The sequence below is a fragment of the Podarcis filfolensis genome (genome assembly GCF_964270895.1).
Source record: "Podarcis filfolensis genome assembly, chromosome: 4".
Lineage (NCBI taxonomy): Eukaryota > Metazoa > Chordata > Lepidosauria > Squamata > Lacertidae > Podarcis > Podarcis filfolensis.
Genome location: NC_139607.1, coordinates 21990110 through 22011958, shown reverse-complemented (window position 1 = coordinate 22011958; position 21849 = coordinate 21990110). Strand labels below are relative to the sequence as shown.

At 48.4% G+C, this 21849-nt stretch overlaps 1 protein-coding gene across 1 annotated transcript; it reads left to right on the top strand.

Moving 5' to 3' along the window:
• Positions 1 to 2759: 2759 nt before the first annotated feature.
• On the top strand, positions 2760 to 12136 carry ZIC5 (Zic family member 5). The gene is given in 3 exon segments (XM_083610837.1): positions 2760 to 2806; positions 2808 to 4048; positions 8846 to 12136. Coding segments are annotated over 3 exon segments (1725 nt in total). The 5' UTR covers positions 2760 to 2774; the 3' UTR covers positions 9298 to 12136.
• The last annotated feature ends 9713 nt before the right edge of the window (positions 12137 to 21849 follow it).

The following is a 21849-nucleotide window of genomic DNA, read 5'->3' as shown; positions in this document are numbered from 1 at the left end:
TTTTAACTTTGTACGGTGTCTGTAAAGCTGCAATCCTAAACACACTAGGGAATAAGACCCATTGGAGGCAGTGGGTCTTACTTCAGAGAAAACAGGCGCGAGGTTGCACGAGGCGAAAAGAGGACGTGAAGCTCGCATGTTAATAGTTAATATCTCTTTATGGAAACCCCTGAAATGAATGTATCAAACGCCTGGCCGCCTGCGCGATGCGCTAACTCGGCGACCTAAGGGCTAGTTGGAGAGCTGTTGGCGATTTTCACGTGGTCCCTAACAGAAAGGTTTTCTCCCTCTCTCATATTCTCCATCTCTCTCTCTTTTAACTTAAAAATGGGGAATGCGTCTGACTGCATGTACTCCGAGGGCTGAAATTGGCTCACCTCGTCTCCGCCTGTTTCAAATTAGGCGCAGAACTACTGGAAAGACGCCTTGCCAAAAAGTCAGCCTTTACCATGCAGTGCGGCGTGTTGAACCAAGTGCTAGCGCCGCCCCAAGAGCTTTTCGGTGCTATTTCAGGCGCTGCTACTTTGCATTATGGAAATACTACTGCCTATTTCTGTTCCAGGACTTGCTCCCGCTGCGGCGACTAAGTTTTGTTCAGCTTTGCCGGTCGCGAAAAGAAGGAAGGCGACGTCCCTCCTCCTTTATTTTCAGAGCTGAAAGCTCAGTCCCACCCACACCCCGCTTTTCTGGCGCATTTGATTATTTTTTTTAAGGAAATGTGCAGGTGTTTGCCGCTCCATTCGTAAATTCAGTTAATTTGTAATAGGTCTCCCAAGTTTTCAACAGAATCCACACATCTATTTAAATTAATGGACTTGTACCAAATGAGGAGGGGTGGGGAAAACGCACGGATTCGGATCGGGGCGCCAACCTCTACCCCTGCTCCGGTTCGATCCGCAAGCGTACATTTCTCAGTATCCTACAGACCCCAACAGCATCCTCGCAGGAAACGTCCACGCGAAATTTCCCCCGAGGACTGTACACCTGTTCCTCAAATAAGTCCCAGCAGCTCAAAGGCAGGCTTTCCTCCCAGAGCGCTGGCGTGCAGGAGCGTACACGGGGATGTAGGGTTTTCCTGTGTAAACAGGGCGGAAAGTTCAGGAAAACGGTGGAGGCGGGAGTGTTGGAAGGAGAGAGAAGAATCGTACAAAAGTAAGGATGGCGCATCCTGACGATTCATTCTATCAGCCACGTTTTTAAAAAGAGCACGAACTGACTGATCTATTTTTAGGCTTCATTGAGATGGAGAAGCGGATCTGACGTCTCCTGCGAGACTCAGCCGTTTGAGATGAACCCCCCCACCCCGCCCTCAAAACTAATTCTTTTTACACCAGCTTATGGGAGCAGTTATTTCCGTTACTTAGGGAAATGAATCGTGGTTCTTTCCACACAGTCACGAAGAAACTCTCATGAAGCATTTGTTGCGTATCTTGACTACCGCAGTCGTGTCTCGGCGTTTAAGGCAACAGCTTATATTCACATCTATTCTGAAGCCAGTAATAATTGTAACTGCACCAAAATATCTCCTTCCAATCGACGCTTCGGTCCTAAGCACATGTGCTGGAGAGGAAGAGTCAATGAAAGCAACGGGACTTTCATATGCGCTTGTATATGAATTACACAGCTCCCCCTCCACTTGTTGAGTTTGTATTTATTTGTGCGATTTACTTCCATACAATTCATTTAGGGCGCATTTATTTTAGGGCGTTTAGGACGCTCGCCTTGCATACTGAGTCTACCTATAAATAGTTAGAAACAAGCTTACAGTCTGGTGGGTGCCATCGCAGCCCTAGGCTCCGAGTCCTAAAAACAGACACATAGAATCATAGCGTTGGAAGGAACCCTAGGGTCATCTAGCCCAACCCTCGGCAACACAGGAATGTCAACTCCATTATACATGGCAGATGGCCATCCAACCTGTGCTTAAAACCCTCCCAAGTGCCTTATGTCGTTCTCACCAAGGTGTAAAGTATGTCATTACCAATTATCATGGGTTGTTGTACCAAAGATCCTTTTTCACACGAGCAAACGCCCTCCCGGTGTGTTTTTAAGTTCGGGCACAAACACGCTTTAAAACTTGCAGCTGATGTGCCCGCAAGAACATTATGCCGACTCGCAGTAGGCAGTGGAAGGAAGCCTTGTTTCGCAAAGCGGTTTCAGGCTGGGCAAAAAGTTGCGGCAGCTCCTCACTGAACAGCTCATATCAGGGTCGTGAGTTCGATTCCCACGCTGGGCGAAAGATTCCTGCGTTTCAGGGGGGTTGGACTAGATGACCCTGGGGTCCCTTCCAACTCTACAATTCTATCCCAGGTAACTGGGAAGCAGCAACTCTCCTTTGCGCGCCTGGAGCGAGATCCGGGCTGCCTTCCCTGACAGTTTCCAAGCAAGCGTGCCGCCGCGTGTTTCCCCCTGGCACGCCGCTCGCTTGGCACTCCCTCTGCGGCTGGGCGCTAACTTTTTTCCCTTCTTCCTTCCTTTCAGCAAGTGCAACTTTTTTGGGGGGGGGGGGGAGGGAGAAACGCGCGCGAGAGCGAGAAAAGGGGCGTCGGGGGGTGGGGAGAGCGAGCGAGAGCGCGAAAGCAGACAAGAGCGCGAGGGCGGTTCCCCGCTGAGCGCCCGGCCTGAATGGGAGCCAATCGCGCTGGCCTGGCCTCTGCCAATCACCGGCCTCCCTCCAATCCCACCCGCGCACATTTCCAAACTCTGGTTCCCAACCGCGCCGCTCAAATGTGCCGAGCGCTCTGCCAATCGCTGGAGGCCAGAGCGGGGAGAGGATGGCAGCAGCAGCCGAGTTGGGAAACGGAGCAGACAAAAGAAGTTAAAGAGCCGCTTAATCGCTCCATGTTTGGCAAGGCGGCGGCGCTGGCCACGGCGGCAGCAACAGCCTCGGCGGCGGCAGGCAGGGGGAGGAAGGCCACCGCCCCCTCGGGGCCGGCCCAGGCGACCCCCTCGCGCCTGGATGGGCCCCGGGGCTGCGGCGCCATGGAGCCCGCGCTGAGTTGCAAGAGGAGCCCCAGCCTGCGCTTGGCCGACCTGGCCGCATTGCATGGCGGCGGCGTCGGAGGAGGAGGAGGCAGCAGCGCCACCAGCGGTGGCGGCTTCCAGCCCTTGCACCCGGGGGACCTGGGCTCCTCGGACCCGGCTGCCGCGGCCCCCTTCGGGCCGGAGCACGTGGCATCGGGGGCGCTCAAGTTGAGCCCGGCTGGCGCCGAGGCCGCCTTCGCCTCCTCGTCGCAGGCGGGCGCCAACGGCGCGGCCGGCAGCCCCTCGTACGCGGCGCCGCGGCGGGCCGAGCGGCCTCTGCAGCAACACCCGGCCAGCTCGCCCATGTTCATCTCGTCGGCGGGCACCTACGGCGCCGGCGGCGAGCAGCCTCACGCCGCCGCCTTCCCGGGGCTGCACGACCACCCGGCGGGCCCGTCCGGAGGCCACCACCCGCTCAACGGGCAGATGCGGCTGGGGCTGGCCGTGGCTGCGGCTGCGGCGGCAGCTGCCGAGTTTTACGGGCGCGTGGAGCCCTTCCGCCCGTCGTCCGTGGCGGCCGCCGCCGCCGCCTCCGAAGCGTCCTACGGCGCCGCGCCGCAAGGCTACCCGGTCAACTTGGCGGCGGCCGTTCTGCAACAGGCGCCAGCGCCTCCCGCACATGCGCACCACGCGCCTCCACACCATCACCACCCTGCGGGCGCCTCCTCCGCTGCCGCCGCCGCCGCCTTCCTGCGCTACATGCGACAGCCCATCAAGCAAGAGCTGATCTGCAAGTGGATCGAGGCCGAGGCGGCAGCGCCGCCCTGCTCGCAGACCTACAGCACCATGCACGAGCTGGTCAATCACGTCACGGTGGAGCACGTCGGCGGGCCTGAGCAGAGCAGCCACGTGTGCTTCTGGGAGGAGTGTCCCCGCGAAGGGAAGCCCTTCAAGGCCAAGTACAAGCTCATCAACCACATCCGCGTGCACACGGGCGAGAAGCCCTTCCCGTGCCCCTTCCCCGGCTGCGGGAAGGTCTTCGCGCGCTCCGAGAACCTCAAGATCCACAAAAGGACGCACACAGGTGGGTGGCACGACAGGAGCGCGCGCCTTTCTCTGGCCGTGTCTCTCCGGCGTGCGGTTCTGGCTTCTTTTCTCTACCCCCTCCTCCCTCCTTCCTCTATCTCCTACGTACCCTCAGACGTGTGACGTTTGTCATGAATAAGTAATTTCACCAGCTCTTTGGGGCTGCAGCGGGAGAGTGAGTCTTCCTTGATATGTCTGCGTTGTCTGTGTATGCGTGGTTTGGGAATGGCTCGCGGGTCTTCTGCGTTGTGCCCGCTGCGGTTTTGGTGAGAGCGAGGAAGGCTTCCCGGCGCCACAGAATTCCTCAGCAGGCAAACTAAGAGCGCTGTGGATAGCTAGGAGCTCCCACGAAAGTGGGAAGAACGGAGGAGTCCCACGAAGGCCTGCGGTGTGCCCAGCAGGAGTGCCAGTTTGGGCCCGGGGCTGTGGGTACTATGTAGCGTACATGGTCCTGGCGACGACATTTGTGGGTGCCAGGCCAGGTCCCTTCATGGTGAATTTTGTGGGTCTTCGGGCACCAGGGGCCCAGGGAGCTGGCACCTATGGTGTCCAGTACTCCTCTTAGATAGTGGAAAGAAAGGGCAACCCCAAACTTTATTCTGGTCAATTCACTTTTCAAAAAGTTTCTCCTATGCTTTTATTTGTTTGGGTTTTGTTTTCTTTTTTATATATGAAGGAGAGAGTCAGGGGATTTGTTGCCTCTCAAGAGGGGGTACTTTTCAAATGAGACCACCAATATTTTACTTTCCCTGGGGGGAGTTTTTCTCCCTTAGTTGTTTTTTGGGAAGTGATAGGCAAAGGCTTTTAAAAGATATGTTGTTGGTTTAAAGGTGTGTTTCGATGGAGGGAGCGCTGCTATAGCGATTCGGAATAGTGCTTTTGAGAACAAATGGGAAGGGAAGGCGACGCGGGTGTGCCTTTGTGCGTGTCTCCGCCAGGCTAGCCATTTCAATGAAGTTCCGTTTATGGCGCTGTATCTTTTACAGCTTGGTTTTGATTTGCCCCTGGCCTTTTGGCTTCACTTAAAAGGCGGTTGGGATTTATAGTTGCGTGTAGACAGATATTATCCACCGGAGGCTGCTTATAGGGAAGGGGGGGCAAAGGCCGGAGGGGGCTCCACCTAATTGTTTTCATGATTTATTGTGTGTTGTTGCAAAAAAAAAAAAAAAAAGGAAAAGGAAAGGGGGGTGGCGAGGCGGACAAGGTGCAACGTGCTGTTCAAACTCCCATGCAAATAGCCCCTGGCGGCAAAAGCTATCGATTTTTAGATGGTGAATCCGCAGGGTTGAGCCCATCTGTGCGAGCCCTGAGCACCCCCCTCCCACGCAGCCCCATGGAGCGGGGAGTGGGGGGCGGGTGGATCTGTCCTGCAAGCGAAGAGGAGCGCGGTGCTTTTAGGCCTTGGAGGCCGAGTCTGCTCCGGAAGGGCCTTACTGGGAGTTTTGCAGACTCTCCTAAAGAAGATGCTTGCAACTTGCAAGGGCTGGTTTCTGTGCAGTAATCGTAGGGCTCTCGCCCGGGGAAAACCCTGCTGGTGCTCCGGGAGGAGGGGCAGGAAGAAAGCCTCGCGAGGGCTTTCCAGCTCGTCCTTCCATTCACACAGCTCCTTTTCCAGCTGGAGAACTCCGATGTTCGGCTCATCTCGCCCTCGCCCGCTTGAGGCTGCCCACACAGTGCCCTTGCTACTGCCGCTGGGAAGAAGATCCGAGTCTGGTTCCTTCGGGCCGAGGCTCTTGCAGGTGGGGGAATAGCTGGAGCCCCGCCGCTCCTCCTGACCGGTGCTCGTCGGTCGGGTAGGGTTGGGTGGGGATCCGAAGGCGGCCCGGTCCCCACCGCCTGTTGCAGACAAAAGACCCACGACTGAAGATCCGAAGGGGCCGAGGAGCGCCGCAGAAAGCTGCTCGGTGTTTTTTCTGCAGCAGTATTGCAGCGGCACACGGTTGCAAAACGCATCTGCACGGTTTGCAAGATCCGGGCCCGGCAGGGAACTCTTTCCACGGCCACGTGCTGGCACGGAAGCCCTGGCCAGGGAACTCGAGTTGACTGTAGCATAAGCAGCTCCATTGCCCGTTAACAGCTCCACTTTCTCCTCTTGCGGGCGAGGGCAAAACGACTCCCCGGAAGCCAAGGAGAGCGGCTTCTGGCGCCCTTTCCCCTTCTCTCCAGGAGGTTCCTCCTGCCCAACCGAGGGGTCCCTGATTCCCAGGCCCGGGAGTCAAAATGCTCCGCCTCCCGCTTCATTTGGCGCAGCCAAACGGGAGTTTAAGATTGTCCGGAGCAACATCGGCATTTCTGTGCGTAATTTTGCAATCTCGCGCCCTTCTTGGTTTCTTCTCGCTCTCCTACAGGTTTCTCCCCTAAGACCAGAATAGGTTCGTGTTAACGTAAGAAATTTGAGTTTCAAGATCAAGGATCGTATGTTTGGGTTTAAGCAGCAAATGAGTTTTCCTCTTCCCCCCTTTTTTTGTTCTGTTTGGTTGAAAACGAGTTGAGCTCCCAGTGGTGGTGGGGGGAAATCGCCCTGCGCTTGACTTTCGTGTGGTTGGTTTTGTTTTTAAAGATAGCCGGCGGCTTGTCTCTTGATCGATGCCGCAAGTTGTTGCCTCCCTGAGCCCTGAACCGCTCGCGCGGTTTGTGGAAACGGGCCGCCGACCTCGCTTCGAATTAGTAGGCGGTGAAGTTTCCTTTCTCGGCGCGCAAAAGGGAGCGAGCAGCCTTTTCCTCAGCGAGAACCGTTGCTTTTCGACTGCGCATCTCTCGGCTTAAAACCGAGATAATCTGCAAATGGTTAAACTCTGACGTGAACCTTTCGTCAGAGACAAGACCAAAATAAACATCAGGATGGCATGGGCATCTTGCTTCGGGATGTATGAGCATAGCAACCAGGGCATCCCTTGAAAGTCGGTCCTCTTCCCAAAACCTAGTGCTGCTGGCCTTAATTAAATATATATATTAAAAAATAGAGTCGACCGAAGTTAAAAGCAGACAAATCTGATTAGCGATTGCTGAAACAGGTTCTAGACAGACAAACGCACATGCAAACCCAATTATGCCATATTTTGAAGAGCAAGAAATAAGACACATTTTCTGGCTTCTACATTTAACTATGGACACCTATGGCCACTATCATTTTTAAAAAGAGAATGTGTCCTGGAAAAAGACATATAGTAACCCTAAAATGCTTTCCTTAAATAAATAGCAAAACACCAACCTTCTGTCTCAGGATATTTCAGCTGAAAGGACAACACTAGGCTATGTTGACCAGAATGATCCGAAACACAGTTACTTGGAAGTAACTGAGCTCAGTGGCCTTACTTGCTGCCAAGTGAATAGGCTTGGCACTGAGGTTTGGATCTTTTACCTTTTTCACGTAGAATCTTTATCCCATTTTATAGCAACGACATTTCGTTGGAAATACTTTTGAGACTTCTGAAAGGCTGTATAATTTCTGTTCAATTGCCACATATCACCAGGAGACGTTTTCTGGTTGAAATAATGCATTTGTGATTGAAGTAGAATTGGTAAGTTGGGATCTGCCTGTATTTACACAGGAAGAGGAATGCCATAAATTAAACCTTCTGCCTTTCCCAAAAAGGAGTAGATAGATGCTGTTTTCACCAGTAAAACAACAAAGGTCACAATCCTACATGTGCTTACCTGGAAGCCAAGTGGAACTATGTAGTATTTCTGAGTAAACATGCTCAAGATTGAGTTGGATGAAAATACTGAATTACCTTGTTGACTAGGAAACGCGTATTAATATTGGGGTGCAATCTTGATGTCTTATTTGGGTGTCTATAAATAAAATTCATATTTTAGCATATTTTTGCCTCCATGTATGGATGGGATTAATTTTTTAAAAAAATCCCTTTTTGAAATAAAGTAACGCTAAACCCATGTCCACTTGTGGCAGCAGAAATTATTCCTGCCTTTTTGCTTCCAGAACCTTGGAAAATAATTGTAGAATTGCATTACATCTTGGAGCCAGTGAGATATGCCAGAAGTAAAGGCCCTGAGGGTGGCTTTCACAATCACCCTCAAGGTGCACATTAAACCTATTTAAACAGATTCATCATCTTATTTCGAAGCATAAACTAGTCCTAGGTAAAGAGATCTTGGCCAGCTCACTGCTCATGGAGTGGGTAGCTTTCTCAATAATGAGCAAGCTGTAAAAAGCTAAGAATGTCAGAGAAGGGAGGGGAAGAGAGGGTGCCCCTCTTTGAGAGGCTGATCTGTTGACAATGGTTTAAAAAAAAGGAAAAGAGGGAGAGCAATGTGTTTAAACAGGTGCTACTTTTATTTTAGAAAAAGGAGAATCTCCTCTTGCAAACCACAAGGGAAGGGATTAGGACAATATGGGTTTGTCTGGAGATAAAGCCATATCCGTGTATGGACGTGTAAGCCCCTACTTTAATCCATCATTTAAATTTTTCATTTGCAAGAGAAATATGGGCATGGAATAAGGAGAGACATTCCCATTGTCCTGGATATGTTTATCTGAATGTCATGATCACAGTTTAGAAAATATTCTTTAACATTGTGGACTACATTTTTGAGCAAATGTAAACCTGCTCACTCTCTCTGTGTAGTAATAATAATAATGATTGAAAAGTTAAGCTATTGGAGGGATGGTAAAGACTGGAGTCAATTTTATCTGCTGAGTCTTTGTTTTGCAATCCTCTCTAGTCTCTGTCTCCCCTGTTCCTGTGTTTGGTTTGACATGTAAATTCAAAGTTTTGGGATTTCTTTCTTTCCTTTCACAAAGAGGTCCATTATGGATGTTTTTCTCTTTCAGGAGAGAAGCCTTTTAAATGTGAATTTGATGGCTGCGACAGGAAGTTTGCCAATAGCAGTGACAGAAAGAAACACTCTCATGTCCACACCAGTGACAAGCCATATTTCTGCAAAGTCAGAGGCTGTGACAAGTCTTACACACATCCGAGCTCCTTGCGCAAGCACATGAAGATCCATTGCAAATCCCCACCGCCTTCTCCTACCCCAGGATCTCATGGCTACCAACCCACGGGGACACCACTGGGTGCCCCTCTGTCCCCTCTCCAGGACTCTGGCAGGGGCCGCCCTGTCAACCTTTCTCCTCAGGTCACCAATCTCAATGAATGGTATGTGTGCCAGGCCACTGGAGCCCCGAACCACCTCCATACACCATCCAGTAATGCCACATCTTCTGAGGAGGAAGAGAACGAGGAAGAAATTTATAGGAACTCTGAGACAAGAACTATTCATTAGAACTGGGAGGGAGGCAGAACTTTGAAGATGGCACGATCATGCCATCTTGGTTAATTTGGGCTATTTATTCAGTATTATGAAACCCTATGGTGTTTGTAACATGTAACTAATTTAATTAAGACATTGGACTTGTGTGTCTCTCTCTTTTTTAATTAAAAAGAATAATCTTTTTTAAAAAAGCAAACCACCAAGCCGGACTGTAACAGTAATCCATTGTGCATCTTCCCTACCCTACCCTATGTTTATGGAAGACGTCAGAGGAGTTCACCTTTGTGTTGCTTAATCTTCAGTGTGTGCACTGCCAGGTTGACAATTCGGTGTGATAGTTTTCCCAAAATAAAAGCAGGAGGAATGTGGCTTATGAATGTAACTGGGAAGCTAATGGGCTTTCTCTGTGCCAGGAGTGGATTCCACCTATTTTTGAAAAGGCACGTTCTTCCATCTAGGCCTCTATCACACAGCCATCACCTGTGAAACTGCCAACTGGTTTCTTGCATCCAAGTACTGTATATGTACGTGTACGATAATGTATAGGTACAGTTCACTGCCTCTAAGTCCTCAAAATCTCAAAATGGAATGCTGAAACGTAGACCTTGGGTTGCAGTTTGCATCGCACTAAAACCAATGTTGAAATTCACCACCACAAGATTTAAGGTGGCACCTTGATAGAGCAGTGCTAAATTTGCTTATATGGAAGATCAGTCCATTGTTTTAAATGGAACTCGCTTCCAAGTAAATATGCTGGGTGGGTGGGAGGGAGAGCAGTCTCAATCCTAGTTGTGTAGGATTTCACAAACGCTATTGAGCAAGGGGGATTGGGTTTTGTTTCATTTTATTTCTTTAGCCATCTGATCCTAAACATGCTTACTCGGAAGAAAGTTGCACTGAAGGGGCTTACTTCCAGTAAGAATACTTAAGAACAGTACTGTTAGGCAGTACCTTATACACACTGGTGTGACTGTAAGTCCCATTGAATTCAATAGGACTTACTTCTGAGTAGACCTCCACATGATTGCACTGTTAATGTCTCAATTATTTTAATTTTCCTTTCCTTTTCTTTTTTTTAATGTCTTTCTAAGCTCTAACCCTGAAAGGGGAGGGAATTAAATCAGTTGCTATGATTATTGTTGTTCAACACATTCAACGAATTGTGCTCTAAAGACATTTGTCTCACTGGTTTCAGTGTTACTCATTAGTACGTGTCTTAGCAGGACTGCTTAATGGTTTTTCCTTGTCATAGGAGTGTCGCTAAATGAGATCTATCTTTATATGCGATATAGCAGAGGCCATGAGTCTAAACACGCTTCCTTGTAAGCCAGTCACATTGAATCAGAGTAAATTGGATTTATGAGTAAGCATATTTGGGAATGAAGCCCAGCCTATAGTGTTAGGTCAAAAGTGCTGTGAACTTCACAGCTGTTACTATGTCAAAGTCTCCCTGTTGAAAGAGTTATGATGCTAAGAGTGACACATGACTTTCTGGAAGATACTATATTTTACTGATCCAGCTTAACACCCTTGCATGCACAAAAGGTTTCATAAATTACTTCTATCTCTATTTTTTTCAGCATCTGCGATCCTGTTTCTTATGCGGTGTGCCATTGACCAAAGTGCACTGGGGAAAGCAAACTGTCATAAATGTAAAAATGGAGGGAGGGGGATGCTGAGTAGATTACCTTTGGCCTAGCTGCCAAGCTATTATAGAGTGAGGTCATGGAATGCTGACAATTTCTGATGCAGTTGGTACGACATATTTCACGTGTAAAATGCTGGTTCATCATAAACACCCTACAGATAATCTAAAGAGCACTAATTTATCCTCTGAGACCACTGAATAAGTAACCAGTCACCAACCCATTACCAGGGCTTGTAGAAATGCGTGGGGATTTTTTTGTGTCTTGTGTGCTGTGATACATAGTCTTGTCATTGTTATAACTTGTATGTGGAAGTGATCTATTTTGTACAGCGGAATTAATTTATTTTTTTATTTTTAGATATCAACTTCTTTCTTATTTCTTTTTAAAGAGTACAGAGCACACCAAAGAAGAATATTATTAATTTTGGTGATAGGTTGTCTATGATTCTGTGGTTGTTTTTCTGGGGGGCGGGGGAAAGTCCTTATATTTTTCAAGTTACTTGAATGAACAATGTAATGTGAAAACAGGTCCTTCCTGCATGTCTCCTGTGCAGTGTGTTGGTGATTCAATATAGTTTATAGAGATATTTGTTTCTTAGTACAGTGCATGGTGCTGTCCATCTGGAAGCCTTTAAATGTCCTGATCATATTGTTACATGAACAGAAAAAGGACATTCATTTTAATATCTATATCTATAAATATATAAATGAGAACTTGAATACAAACCACTTCTTAAAATTGTTTATTTGAATTGCATTCCTTTTCTCCTTCAAAACCCATTTGAATAATAAGGAAAAACTATCATGGTGTACGACATGGACTTTTAAAGGATAATTTATGTTTTGGTGAGCTTTTTTAGAAAATTTCCTGAATTAAAAAAAATGTTTAATTTATACACTTTGTTCCCCTCCTACCAAATAGATTGCACTATCCATTACTACACCTTCATGTTTTGTTTAATGTGAAATTAATGCCTTCACGGAAATACATTTGCTGGGAAGTAAGTATTTGGTTTCAATAGACTTACTTCCATGTAAATGGGATTTTCATTTTGGGGTACCAGGAGCAACATACTGTTTGTCTGCTGTGCCACTGCTTTTCCTCATATTTTTAAAACATGCAATACCTCCTTCATATCTGTAAACCTGGTCATAAGAAAGCAAGAATGGTTAAAAGTAAAATTTAAAAAAAAATCTTATTTTTTACTTGTGCTTTATTGTTGGGGGACAAATTATGATAACAGAGTGGCTTACAGAGTACTCAAGTTAGGAATTCAGTGATTGTCCCATCCTTGAAAGAAAAATAATTGTAAGGGAAATCATTAAGTACAAAACAACCTTCTCACTTATTTTATAGGTGTGCTTATACATTGCCATGAGAAATTTGGTACAAATGGTTTGGCTCATCCAAATCATGTTTAGTGGAAGTTGGTCTTGCTTGTAAGCAGTCTAAAGAAATCCACCAGAATCTGAAGGCCAATCTCATTGATAAATTAAAGGACATGGTTAAACCACATACATGAGGGTGTGGCAAAGTTCATTCATGTGAATTGATACATTTGTATATGGATTTAAACAGTGCTATTGTTCTAGAAAAAATGGTGCTGGGACTTGCCATGAACCCTTGTTCTCTTAGAATGAAAATGGCGTCCACCTAAGAGGTGCAGGAAGTTGGGGGGGAAAGCTTTGGATTTTAATAGGGATCATAACAGTTTGGGTGGATGGAGAACAGGCTTCTGTCTTAAATATTGACACACAATAGAAGAGGGAAGTTAGTATTACTGAGGTGTCTCTTAAGCACTGTGGACACTTCGTCAATGTGGCCTACGTACTTACCTTAAATCTAAACGTTCAAACAGTGGATAGTGTGCCACTCTCAACAAAAGTGCTATTAAAACCAATTGGAAATAGTGCTGGTGAAATCAAAGTAATGTAGATGGGACAAGATAGCATGTGGGAGCTGCAAAATGCTAGACAAGGAGTGAACAGGAATGAAGTTCTGCTGAACCTTAATACAACTATCCTTTAAGTTTGTATCTTAACCATGTCCACATTACTGTTCACGTGTTGAGTTCCTCAATACGATTTCCCACAGCCAACATGGTTGATTTTGGCCTCAGGTGGCGAAGGTGCAACCGGTTGCAAAGAGTTGCTTAGACTCCATGAAGAATGAGGACCTTTCGGATTGGGGAAAGGGTGGACTAACGGAGTTTCTGGTGAAAAGGAGGGCAACACACAAAGCCCACCCCTCACCCTACTCCAAGGCATGAATCATTCATGGGAAATATATCAGAGATAAAAGATAGCTGACAATGAGGAGCCTAAAACAAGTTTTCCCCTTCTTGTTTTCTGCCTTCCAACGCCCCATCTCTCCCTCTCCCCTCGGTCTATAGAGCTGAAATTGACCACTGCACGTCTTGCGCCACTTCAAAGTAATTTGCGCCAGAACGGAAGGCTCGGCGCTTGGGCAATCTTCATGGTGCGTTAAGATTTCTATGGCAATTGGCAAGCAAGACTTTTCCCATCTGAATATGGCTCAAAGAAAAGGCACTTATTGACACGAAGTTGGCCATCTTCAAAGACTTCATCTCTTCTAAGCAGGGGGAAAATGTGCTCTCACACAAACAAGGCTTTAAATCAGCCGTGATCCACTTTTGTCTTAGTTACCGGTGGGGGTGGAGGAGGGAGGGAAGCATCGCGCTCGAAGGTTATGATCTCCGGAGTCTGAATTCATTTTAAGTTGATTTGTTTTGGGCTTTTTTTTTTAACCCCCAGCTCATTCTTCATCTTCTTGGCAAATTTTATTTTTAAAGAAGCAACGACCGACAAACCACGCCCATAGGAGGAAAAAAATTATTGGAGCTGGAGTAAATTGGCGGTTTTGGATTTCACCCACGCTGACTTGAGCGCGTTTATTTACTTAAGCTCCATTGATCTCGCTTACTTCCAAGTAACGCCCCAACTCGGCTAAGCTCTTTTACTTGAAATGAATCCCATTGACTTCTATGGGATTTGTGCTTCTCAATATGGCTATAAGGCAGGCGACTAAAGATGCACACGTGTAGACTTGTGCCATTCAGACGAAGGGTTTCTTGACACGAGCTGGTTGCTTGCTTGATTACTTGCACGTGTGAAGGGGGCCATGAAAAGATACAGCGTGACAGAAAGAGCCGTCGCGTCTTACAGCACCTCCAAGGCAGAGTTTGTCAGTGAAGTCGACTGACATTTAGCTGCCCAGATTCACACGTTCATTTTTACCGCAGGGTAACTGCAGCAACGACAGCCTTGCACGTATGAACACTCTGTCGCAGTTTTGCCACCGCATGAATTTCCTACCTACCGGCATGCAATGTTTTTAAACCGAGTGTGTTCTTTCGGATGCAGAAAAACTCACCCTTCAGGAACCAGCCCTGAATTTAGGTAACCTTTTCCACGTCCACATCAGAGACACTTTACGCACCTAGATATTAGGGAGGACAGGTTCACAACGCTATTTCTCCATACTTGTTGACTTACCGCTGAATGTCTGAAGGGACTCCACGGCAAATAATTGTGATGTAGGTAATATGAAACCTCTACCTGTGGGTTTGTTTCCTTTTAAGAATTATTTACTCTGAATGCCTGCCTCAGGGGTACACCAGCATCGGCTGGTCGATCTCTCGGTGATTTGCAGTATTTGGGCGAAGGCTTTTAACTCCCGATTGCTCAACAACAGCAAGAACAAAACGGCTTTTCCTACCTGAAAGTAGGCTGCGGAAATGAAGGAACCAGGAGGGGGCTTTTGTGTGAAAGAACCGTGAGCTGAGATCTTGGGACCGAAAACAAATCCCTGGGCTCAGAATATGCTCACTTTCCTTATAGTCTATGACTCTGCATTGGTAGATCTTGGGCTCCTAGAAGAAGCGGGGGTGGGGAGCAAAGGAGATCTGACAAACCTGAACTCTGCCCATCCCTGGGCTTACATCACAGTGTCTCGCTGTTGTTCAGGCGATGAACTCAAAAGAAAAGAGGTGACACACATGCTACAGAAGAAGGGAAGAACAATAGACTTGGAGTCTACAGACAGTTAGAGGTGTACATTTGGCTGAAACATAGGACGAGGGTTGATATTTTGAACGGTATACGTGCGAGGGAATCCTAAAGAGCAAGTGAGGAGCTATATAGTTTTACGGGCACAATGCACTAGCTCATGCACGAAATAACAGGAAGTCCCTCTGCCGCGTGTACGGTGTTCACACGTGTCTACCCAGGCATGGCATTTGAGCGATCAACTATAGGGTGAGTTTTCTCTGCGCTTCTGGGTGTCTCCTGGCCAGGCACTGGCCTGCATTGACCACGATGTCCTGGTCATTAAATATAAAAGATGTGCAGCATGCACACAACCTTACAAGGAGCACAGGCTATTGCAAACAGGCAGGAATAACGTGTGTGTGTGTGTGTGTGTGTGTGTGTGTGTGTTTTAAAGAGGAGACAGGAAAAACACTTTCTCTCTCTGCGCTCCTACCTCCACCCAGTGGTTCAGTTAGATCAGGGTTTCCCAAACTTGGGTCTCCGGCTGTTTTGGGACTACAACTCCCATCATCCCTGACCACCGGTCCTGCTAGCTAGGGAAGATGCGAAATGTAGTCCAAAAACAGTTGGAGACCCAAGTTTGGGAAACCCTGAATTAGATCATTGTAGACTCTGGTTTAATGGTGGTGGTGGATCTTGAGATGGCGGTGCCCATTACTTTAGTAAGCCAGCACTGTTGCGTTGGGGGACCATCCTATCCATTCTCTTGAGTGGGGCCCCGAACATCTGCCCCCAAATCCGGCTCTTGACGGTACCACACTGAATCTACTCCACTGCAATTCGAAACAGATCTGCCAGTGGGTATGTTCAGAATTACAGTCACACTTAAGGGACTTGGATGGGGAAAAGGATTCAGAGATGGGGCAATATAGACCTGTTGCCCCGGGATGAGAGGTGTGCGTGATGGCTCCTGCACTTTAATGTTGCCGTCGTGTCTGCGCGCTCGCTTGCTCCCGTTTCGGTGTGTCTATGCTGCAAGCACAAAGCAACGGATCTCCAGCTTGCTGGACCGACGCATCTGTGCACATTTGCGCGTGTCGTCCATCCATCTATCCATCCATTCTAGGCGCACGGAGGTGACACAGACTGGCGCAGAGTGCTCCTGTCTTTCTGGAAACCTGTGTATATCCTTCTGCAACATCCAAGGCGCTTTAAAAATGTGTTGGGGAGTGGGGTGGGTAGGTTGTTGGGTTGTTATTTTTGATTTTTGTTATATATTTTGTGTTTTTATATTGTGATTTTATGTGGTAACAACCTCCCTGACACCTGCGGGTATAGGGCGGTATACTTACTTACTAACTTAATCATCCATCCTGTTCAGGGGCCCTGATTCTTTTCCACCACTTACAGTTACTTATTTACTTACACACACACACCCACACACACCGCAATAGGACTCTAGCAGTCTCTGCGTCTCCCTCGGCCAGAGCAGTGATTCCCCTGCTGTGGACCCCCAGGCGACTCTCGACTGTGCGCACCGCGATCCTTCCCGCGCGCGAAGTACCCTCCTCCTTCTCTTCTGCCCGCGTCGCCTCCGCCTCCGCCTCCGCCTCGGGTGCCGGAGCCTCTGGCGGCCGGGAGAAGTTCAAAGGCAGGCTCGTCCGGCGTGGAAAGCGCTCGCCGCGCTCCGACGAAGCGCCGATTCGCGACACCCCATTAAGATACAGTTGCGCTGACCTCGCGTTTCATGGCCTGTTAGCTACGTCAATTGGCGCTTCGTCACAAGCTCGCCGAGGGGGCGCGCCCAGAGGGAACGGGGGGCGGCTCCTTCCCAAACTTATATATCTGGGATATATATATATGGGGGGGGGGGATAATCATCAAGAAAAATAAGGGGACCCGTCGATCTCCAGTGCGCCTTCTCCTACTCTTTTGGATACCCCCTAAAACACCCCTTCCTCCCCCGAATAAAAAAGAATAACGAAAAGAGAGGATCCACTGCCACTTTCCAAAACACCCCTCTTCCCCGATCTCTCTCCGCGCCCACCCCTCCACCATTTCCCACCCCCCACCCCACTCCACCAACCTTGGCACTTTTATTGGCGAGCGATTGTCCTTTGTTTATTTAAAGCCAAGGCGGCGTGAATGGTGCAAAATAAACATGATGAAAAATAACCAAACAGATGATTCCGCTTGGCGAGGAGGGGAAGGGGGGAAAGAAAGGGGGGGGAGCCGGACTTCATAAAACACACACAACACACACACACACACGGAGCAGGAGGAGGAGGAGGCGGCCGGGCGCAGCGCTCAAGGAGAAAAAGCCTTTGAAGTGGGCCTTATTATGGCCGGCATACTTGGGGGTTGCCCTAACGACGCGGCTGAAAGGAAAGCGCTCGCCTTTGTCCGCGATTTGTTCTCCTTTGCTGGGTTGCCCGCTGAAATGACGGGCGCGGGGGCTGCCTCCGAGGTGCAGCCCGCAAAGCACCAACTTCCAACTCAGACTTGCAGGCGCCGCTCTCCTGAGGACAGAAAGGGAGGCGGGAAGGGGGGAGGGAATCGGAGGAGGAGAGCAGGAGAGCACCCCTCCCCTCAAGCTGCTTCTCTCTTTTGGGGTGGAGCAGGCCACGGAAACCCAGAAGATCGCAGGGCAGTCCCCCCCACCCCGCGGCCACAAATTCATAACACAAAATGTCGCTTTGCTGGATGAGAAAGGGAGGGTCTTTCTGCGCGTAAAGGGTTGGCTCTGTCACTGAATGTGTGTGTTTCCCACTTCCAGGAAGCTCACCAGCCAGGCGTGAATGCACCGGCATCTGATCCCCATCATCTGACCCTCAGAGGTATATTGTCACTAATTAGGAATCGCTATTAATAATGGTCATGCTCATCTGTGTCCTTATCTTAGGGCCACAGGGCTTGGCACTTCCCATACTTATTTGGTTGACCATTATGAGAACAAGAGGCTGGTCTAGGTGGACCTTTGGCCCAACCCAGCAAAGTTGTTCCCTCTTCCACTTACAGTCCCTACTAGATGAGTACACCCTTCTCCATCTCTTCTGCATATGGATACTTTCCACTTACTTATGTTTTATCATGCAAGCTGAAACACTCTCCATGCCCTCAGATAAATTCCACAGATACTCTCTTGTATCACATCCTCCAAACCCTTCCTTCCTTCCTTCCGTCTTATGATGAAGTCGGCACCTTCTGCCTTGGCAAGTCTTTCCACTATACTGTTCAATATATATCCAGATGCAACCTTTGCCAGACTAAGCTTTTAGTATTGCCAACCTATCAGTTCAAAAGCATACCAGTGCAAGTAGATAAATAGGTACCACTGCGACGGGAAGGTAAACGACATTTCTGTGCACTCTGGCACTCATCATAGTGTCACGTTGCAGCAGAAACAGTTTAGCCAAGCTGGCCACATGACCCAGAAAGCTGTCTGTGGACAAACGCCGGCTCCTTCGGCCTGAAAAGCAAGATGAGCACCGCACCCCATAGTTACCTTTGACTGGATTTAACCAGTCCATGGGTCCTTTACCTTTACCCTTTTACCTACCTGTTCCATAAATACTAAAGTACTGAAAAGTGTTCTAGAATATAGAATATAGAAGTGTTCTAGAATATATAACCTAATCTGCATGCACACAGACATAATCAACACTTCTGGGCATATTATTCATTTGCTAACAATGGGGACAGTGAACCGAGTTTGTGGCACCAGATTGATTGATTTACTTATTTACTTCTGAAGTAAATAACTTGTGGATTAGTCACCTTAGAGGCAAACCTATTCAGAGACACCTATTCCTGTTCCCTTTCTTTGTATAGTCAGGCATCTAGTCACTTCTATTATACACATATAGAAACATTCATATTCTCTCTCATCACACATCCAGCTCATTCTCTGTTACCACATACTCTCACTGGAGCAGTTAGGTGATTTTGGATGCTGGACCTATTGTGGGGGGAGGGCAGTGCATTACTTCACTGTCTTCAACCTGTGACAAGCCAATGCTGCTGCCTTTGGGGTCCTTCTGCTCATTCAGCTGAGTGCACTTCTGCCCCAAAGTCCAGTCCAGATGGATCCTGCCATCCTTCACCAGACATTTTGCATCAGCCCTAGCCAGCACAGCACATGCGAGCCGCAGTCCAAAACATCTGGGAGGAGGATCCTGGTTGATGAAGGCTGAGTTGTGCATCTCCACAACCGATGGATGTAGAGTAGACCACCAAGCAGCTGACAAGGACATGTGGAGCCTTCTCATACAAACACCCGCTTGCTCCAAGCCCATGTGATCTCATGTGCAGGGTTCACCCCTTGTTGGCTGCAGCTTGATGTCTGCTTGTCTACTGACCCACCCACTCACCCACAAATGCAGCGGGTTCACATCAGGGCAAATAAAATTCAGTGAAACTGCAGTTTCTGATGCTCAACAGCCCAGAGAGGAGTATGATTGTGAGACCTGAAAGACCTACATTGGCTCCCAGTACATTTCTGAGCACAATTCAAAGTGTTGGTTCTGACCTTTAAAGTCCTAAATGGCCTTGGCCCTGTATACCTGAAGGAGCATCTCCAGCCCCATCCTTCAGTCTGGACACTTAGATCCAGCTCCAAGGGCCTTCTGTGGGTTCTCTCACTGCAAGAAGTTACAGGTGGAGGGCTTTCTCAGCAGCGGTGCCCACCCTGTGAAACACCCTCCCATCAGATGTCCAGGAGTTGAGTAACTAAACTTTATAACCTTTAGAAGACATCTGAAGGCAACCCTATATAGGGAAGACTTTTAATGTTTGATGTTTTATTGCGGTTTTTATTTATGCTGGAAGCCACTCAGAGTGGCTAGGGCAACCCAGTCAGTTGGGCAGGGTACAAACACAACAACAACAACAACATCTCCTGCCACACAAGCAGAGTCGTCTGACTTCTGCACTTGTCGTGGTCACAAAAGAAGATTGCAGCCTTGTAGATTGTTGATCAAGGATATTCTCCTTGTCAGTCAGGTTTTGCTAGCCAGAGGCTACATTCGTGAAGATTATGTGACATTGAAATAATGGCTAGAGACATGGGCGTAGCCAGGATTTATGTTTGGGGGGCAGGCTTTATGTTAGGGGAGGCAGAACCTCCCTTACTTAAGTATTTTTTATTGATTTACTTGATTTCGGGGGGCAGCTGCTGCCCCTACCCCCATGGCTTGAGATGGCGGTTCTGGAAGGGGGCAAGGAAAGATGCAGGAGGGCAAAATGCCTTTAGGGGCCTTGAAGCGCCCCTTGCCCCCCACCCTCCAGGGTCTCCCGCATGAACCACCCATTTTGAGAAATCCCTAGGAACACCCCGCCTCTCCTATGCTGCTTTCCTTGTTTGCTTTGCCGGCTGCGCCTGCTGCCCGCGTCTTGACATGCGCCCCTGTTCCACAAGAGTTATAAGCCTCTCTCCCCGCAGCAGGCTCTGCCTCCTGCTCCCCCGCCAGACAAGGCACCTCGGGGGCTGCCGTCGCCTCAAAAGGCCGCTCTCTCTGGTCGTGGGCACCGTGGAAGAAGAATGGGCTCTCGGAGAAAGGAGCACCAGTTGGGCCTTCGCGCAGCGCCAGAGCCTTATAAAGACTGACTGACACCCGGCAGGAAAGTTCGTCTCCGTCTCTCCAACTTTTTTTTTTCTTGCAAGAGGCGCTTAATGAAGGCTGCTCTCGCCGTCCTTTGTCTTCGCTCCCTGGTTCTCTCGGCAAAGCAGGCGCTCTCCCCACAGTCGTAAAAGGGGGACAGGCGAGGGGAGAAAGAAAGCGGGCGCAGCAGAAGTGTCACTTAGCATCTTCAAGCGGGACCTTCCAGGCGAAGTAAATATAGCGATCAAATGCCATTTAAGCGACGGATACGGGTGGGAGGGAAGGGGGGGGGAGTTTGTGGGAAGGGGCCCTCAAGGACGCAGCCACAAGCCGAATACACACACACACACACACACACACACACACACGGCTGAGTGTTTGCACTTTCTGGAGAGCCTTGTGTTGTGCAAACAACAGGCACGCGGGCTTCGTTTGGAGTCCAGGAAATTAAGAAGGCGCACTCCTTACGCAGCCAGCCACCAATGGATGCGCACTTCCTCGCCTCGGATGGAAGCCTCTCTGCCCAGATGTGCTGTGTGTTTGTTTGTGTGTGCGCGCGCTAGCTAAACACACACACACACACACACACACACACGTAGAAGTTCTGCCCAGGTGTAGGCTAGGCAGGTGGTCTCCATAAACTTGTTATTGTGTGAACGCGGCGAAGGTAGTAAAAATGGTGTCTCAAGTGTGAATAGCAGCTAGCTCGGAAAGTGGGGTGGAGAGGTGGTGGCGCTTGAAGGACGGGTCGGTACCACTCAGAGACAATAAAAGTACTTAAGTAATGGAGGCTCTGCCTCCCCACACAACATAAAGCCTGCCCCCCTTACATAAATCCTGGCTAAGCCCATGAATGGAGCTTTCGCCATAATGGCTGTTCAGAGCGCTTTCCGGAAGTAAGGGGTTTCAGAAAGGGAAGAAAGTCCAACAAAATGAAGATGTAAATCTAGTGGTAGCAGTGCCGGATTTATATATAAGCTAAACAAGCTATAGCTTAGGGCCCCACTCTCTTGGGGGTCCCCCCAAAATTATGAGTCATTGTAAATTGTGTTTCCAAAGGAACTTTTGTTATTGCCAAATGCCAATGTGTTTGCATTATTAAGTTTGTTATGAATAAAAAAAAATTTAAAGTTAGAGCTTAATAATTATTTCACTATTAATATACTTCTTAATTGTATTTCAGTTCAACAGTTACTTTGATAAAATACATATTTTGTTATGTGCAAATGGCTTTAGATACTTATTAGGTTCATAAATTACATACAGCATAAATTCAACACAAAAAACAGTGACAATTTGTTGTTG